Below are 5,463 nucleotides of genomic sequence, written 5' to 3'. Positions count from 1 at the left end.
CTGTCAGTGACCCTCTCAGAGATGCTGTCAGTGACCCTCTCAGAGATCCTGTCAGTGACCCTCTCAGATATGCTGTCAGTGACCCTCTCAGATATGCTCTCAGTGACCATCTCAGAGATGCTGTCAGTAACCCTCTCAGAGCTGCTGTCAGTGAGTGCTCTCAGAGATCCTGTCAGTGAACCTCTCAGAGATCCTGTCAGTGACCCTCTCAGAGATGCTCTCAGTGACCATCTCAGAGATGCTGTCAGTAACCCTCTCAGAGATCCTGTCAGTGACCCTCTCAAAGATGCTCTCAGTGACCATCTCAGAGATGCTGTCAGTAACCCTCTCAGAAATGCTGTCAGTGAGTGCTCTCAGAGATCCTGTCAGTGAACCTCTCAGAGATCCTGTCAGTGACCCTCTCAGAGATCCTGTCAGCGACCCTCTCAGACATCCTGTCAGTGAGTGCTCTCAGAGATCCTGTCAGTGAACCTCTCGGAGATCCTGTCAGTGACCCTCTCAGAGATCCTGTCAGCGACCCTCTCAGAGATCCTGTTCGGTGACCTTCTCAGAAATGCTGTCAGCAACCCTCTCAGAGATGCTGTCAGTGACCCTCTCAGAGATGCTGTTAGTGACCCTCTCAGAGATCCTGTCAGTGACCCTCTCAGAAATGCTGTCAGCGAACCTCTCAGAGATGCTGTCAGTGAGTGCTCTCAGAGATGCTGTCAGTGAGTGCTCTCAGAGATGCTGTCAGTGACCCTCTCAGAGATCCTGTCAGTGAGTGCTCTCAGAGATGCTGTCAGCGAACCTCTCAGAGATGCTGTCAGTGAGTGCTCTCAGAGATCCTGTCAGTGACACTCTCAGAAATGCTGTCAGCGACCCTCTCAGAGATGCTCTCAGTGACCCTCTCAGAGATGCTGTCAGTGACCCTCTCGGACATCCTGTCAGCGACCCTCTCAGAGATCCTGTCAGTGACCCACTCAGAGATGCTGTCAGTGACCCTCTCAGAGATGCTGTCAGTGACCCTCTCGGACATCCTGTCAGCGACCCTCTCAGAGATCCTGTCAGTGACCCACTCAGAGATGCTGTCAGTGACCCTCTCAGAGATGCTGTCAGTGACCCTCTCAGAGATCCTGTCAGTGACCCTCTCAGAGATGCTGTCAGTGACCCTCTCAGAGATGCTGTCAGTGACCCTCTCAGAAATGCTCTCAGTGACTGAGTGACCCTCTCAGAGATGCTGTCAGTGACCCTCTCAGAGATCCTGTCAGTGACCCTCCCAGAAATGCTGTCAGTGACCCTCTCAGAGATGCTGTCAGTGACCCTCTCAGAGATGCTGTCAGTGACCCTCTCAGAGATGCTGTCAGTGACCCTCTCAGAGATGCTGTCAGTGACCCTCTCAGAGATGCTGTCAATGACCCTCTCAGAGATGCTGTCAGTGACCCTCTCAGAGATGCTCTCAGTGACCCTCTCAGAGATGCTGTCAGTGACCCTCTCAGAGATGCTGTCAGTGACCCTCTCAGAGATGCTGTCAGTGACCCTCTCAGAGATGCTGTCAGTGACCCTCTCAGAGATGCTGTCAGTGACCCTCTCAGAGATGCTGTCAGTGACCCTCTCAGAGATGCTCTCAGTGACCCTCTCAGAGATGCTGTCAGTCACCCTCTCAGAGATGCTGTCAGTGACCCTCTCAGAGATGCTGTCAGTGACCCTCTCAGAGATGCTGTCAGTGACCCTCTCAGAGATGCTCTCAGTGACCCTCTCAGAGATGCTGTCAGTGACCCTCTCAGAGATGCTCTCAGTGACCCTCTCAGAGATGCTTTCAGTGACCCTCTCAGAGATGCTCTCAGTGACCCTCTCAGAGATGCTGTCAGTGACCCTCTCAGAGATGCTCTCAGTGACCCTCTCAGAGATGCTGTCAGTGACCCTCTCAGAGATGCTCTCAGTGACCCTCTCAGAGATGCTGTCAGTGACCCTCTCAGAGATGCTCTCAGTGACCCTCTCAGAGATGCTTTCAGTGACCCTCTCAGAGATGCTCTCAGTGACCCTCTCAGAGATGCTGTCAGTGACCCTCTCAGAAATGCTGTCAGTGACCCTCTCAGAGATGCTCTCAGTGACCCTCTCAGAAATGCTGTCAGTGACCCTCTCAGAGATGCTCTCAGTGACCCTCTCAGAGATGCTGTCAGTGACCCTCTCAGAAATGCTGTCAGTGACCCTTTCAGAGATGCTGTCCGTGACCCTCTCAGACATGCTGTCAGTGACCCTCTCAGAGATGCTCTCAGTGACCCTCTCAGAGATGCTCTCACTGACCCTCTCAGAGATGCTGTCAGTGACCCTCTCAGAGATGCTGTCAGTGACCCTCTCAGAGATGCTCTCAGTGACCCTCTCAGAGATGCTCTCAGTGTGACAAGGACAAGGACAAAATGATTAGATTTTGGTGAAGATCCGGATCCAGCTCGTGGAAGTTTTTCAGTGATTCTTCACCATTGAGTGATATGGCCAACCAGGTGGAGGTATGCTCTCCACTGAGTGCCGTTCTCGTTTGTTTTGTTTTGTTTTGTTTTGTGTGACATCACATATTATTTAACGCTCGTTTTTGTGACATATTATTACCCTCGCCTGTGGAGAGGGTATTGCATTTGAGTCCGTTTGTCTGTTTGTTTGTCCGCACAGAATAAATTTGATTTTGTCTGCAATTCTTGGTCCGATTGACACGAAATTTTCACCATAGGAGCGCCTCCTCCTGTGGAATATTTTAATGATTATTATGACGTCATTGATCACCTGGTACCGGCGCCATCTTGGAGAACCTACTTTGCACCTCTATATTTCCGAAAGCACTGAACAGAAAAAATTGAGACATGGATCATTGTAAAGAACTCTCCATGGGGAATAAAATATGTTAATGATGATGTCATAGGTGCCTCCATTATGTCGTCATAATTCGACAAGTACAAAACTTCATCCGATCAACATGAAATTTATTGAGCATAATCTAGGAATAAATTAGTTTCAGGAAAAAAATAATGATGACGTCATCGGTCACGTGATTCGTCCGCCATATTTGTTTTAACACAAAAGCCTTAAAAGCCACTGAAAATACATCCTGGCGAGGGTTTGCAATCTCTGATTGTCCTTTCTTGTTTTTAGATGTTATATACACATATTATGCAGATTGTGCACGGATTGTATTGTATGCACGTGTCTTGTGCATGACATATTGCACATGTTTTGCACACATATGTATACACACACATGTACGCATACACTCATATATGTGCACACACTCCCACATATACATTATACAGACTCTGAAGACCTGGACAAAATCACAGACTGGGCAAACAATTGGAACATGTCTTTCAATCCTGACAAATCTCACACTCCTACTATGTCTCTCCAAAAAGACCGACTGGACAACCCTCCCATCCACTTTCTGAATAATCCTCTCCAAGAAGTTCTGACACTCAAGCTTTTGGGTCTCACTATCTGCCATGATCTTTCCTGGGAAAACCACATTTCAAATCTGGCCTCCAAAGCCAGTCACCGACTGGGCATCCTCCGTCGTGCGGGAGTCCTTCCTTGGCACACCTGAGCTCCTCACCACATACAAGGCTTTCATCCGCAGCTTAATGGAATACTGCTCTCCCCTCTGGGCTGGTGCTCCTGCCTCACACCTAGCTCGTCTTCACGCTGTTGAAACCAAAGCGTTCAGAATCATTGGAATCTCCCGCGATGAAGCTATCTCCGAGGGCCTTTCACTCACTCACCGCAGGCAGGTTGGTGGTCTTTCCGTCTTCTACCGACTCCTCTCTGGCCTTGCCCCCCCAGCTCTCTCTGGGCTCGGTCCCCCAAATATTCCTACAGGTCGCACAAGATCTGCCTGCAACCCTCTTATGGTTAAACTGCCAAAATCAAGACTCTCTGCTCACCTTCACTCCTTCATTCCTCTTTTCTCCCGCCTCTGGAACAAACTCCCTCACTCTCTTCAATCCCACTCCACCCTCCAGGTCTTTAAAACAGCTGTTCACCACCATCTCTTATCTTCCCCCATCCAAAACCTTGATCTTTTCTACCCCCGCTAATTTCACCCCAAATCCACTTTTTTGAAATACCAATTTCTGTCCTGGAAGTCCTTGGTGTCCTTGTGTTTTATACTTCTCCCACCAACCCCCCCCCCCCCCCCCCCATTCCCACGCCTCCTCCCCCCAAGCACTGTCCCTCCCACACATCTCCCTGCTCTCAAATGTTGTGTTTTAAATGTTGTGTGTTTGTTGTCCCCCCCTTCTCTCCCCATCTTGTCTTCCGCTGCCTCTTTTTATATATTTTGTTTGTCTGGTTGATTTGTTTGTGAAATAAATGTTAGCTATTTCACGAGCCTCGATTCAGTATACAAAAATTACAAACACACGTGAACACACTCATATACCTGCACACACTCATACATATAGAGTACACACACACACATACATATAGAGTACACACACACAAACATGCATACATACACACACACATATACGTGCACACACACATACACTGACACGCACACACAAATACACAGACACACACAAACACACACATATACGTGCATACACTCACACATATACAAACACTCACACACACACACACACACACACACAGACAGACAAGCACACACACACAGACACACATATGCAAACACACACACACACACACACACACACACACACACACACACACACGCAAACACACACACACACACACACACACACACACACACACACACATACACACACACACACACACAAACACACACACACATATGCAAACACACACACACACACTTACACACACACACACACACACAGACACACACACACACACACACACACACTCACACGCACACTTAATTAATTGTACAGTATCGGTTGTTCCTAAACTTAAATATAAATAATTTAAAGGATTGTTGTAAATGATGTTAATTTCACGTCCCATATTCAACTTTATTTAAATTGCAAACCTCAAACATAGTTTCCCCCATAGATATATTACTAGATGCCGAATGGCCCATCAGCGCTTGTTGTCGCGATACGTCGGAAGCGCCGCCATCTTGCGGAGGTACAACCAGCATGTGTGATCATTGGATCCAAGGCTAAAAAATTGACTCCTAGACCGCAGCTCGGTTAATAATGAACGGATCTGTACAATTAATACCTCATTTTAATGCTGAGGAAAATTTATATTTCATAAGAGCAAAGTTTTTCATAGGAGGAAAGTTGGGGGTACTGTAAAAAGCAGACCGGCCAGAATAAGCGGACCATCCAGTTCGCAGACCACCCTCACAGCAGGAGCAGACCAGACACTGAATAAACATTCTCTGTGACTCACAGGAAATTAATTAAGATTAGATGTACTTATAACATGATGTTAAATATGGACTAACCAAATAATACTTTTTTTAAAGGCTATCAATTAGGCTCAATCAATGAATCCCTACCTCAAACTATTGTT

At 47.5% G+C, this 5,463-nt stretch overlaps 1 protein-coding gene across 1 annotated transcript; it reads right to left on the bottom strand.

Moving 5' to 3' along the window:
• Window positions 1-802: 802 nt before the first annotated feature.
• On the bottom strand, window positions 803-2,223 carry LOC144893941 (uncharacterized). Its single transcript, XM_078785182.1, has 2 exons — window positions 1,172-2,223; window positions 803-1,040 (listed from the first exon to the last, which is right to left on the bottom strand). Exons 1-2 carry the CDS (start codon window positions 2,221-2,223, stop codon window positions 803-805), a joined length of 1,290 nt encoding a protein of 429 aa, XP_078641308.1.
• Window positions 2,224-5,463: the final 3,240 nt, after the last annotated feature.

Source organism: Myxine glutinosa, chromosome 10, assembly GCF_964187855.1.
Source record: "Myxine glutinosa chromosome 10, kmMyxGlut1.1, whole genome shotgun sequence".
Classification (NCBI taxonomy): domain Eukaryota; kingdom Metazoa; phylum Chordata; class Myxini; order Myxiniformes; family Myxinidae; genus Myxine; species Myxine glutinosa.
The sequence above is the reverse complement of the archived record's forward strand: the minus strand, read 5'-3'. Positions and strand labels throughout refer to the sequence as shown.

What these genes read in the sequence shown, in the direction of transcription:
- LOC144893941 (XM_078785182.1), bottom strand. Translation starts at nt 2,223, where the DNA reads ATGTCTGAGAGGGTCACGGACAGCATCTCTGAAAGGGTCACTGACAGC. An exon ending in CTGAGAGCATTTCTGAGAGG is followed by an intron (nt 1,041 to 1,171) that starts GTCACTGACAGC and finishes GGTCACTGACAG; the next exon opens with GATCTCTGAGAGGGTCGCTG.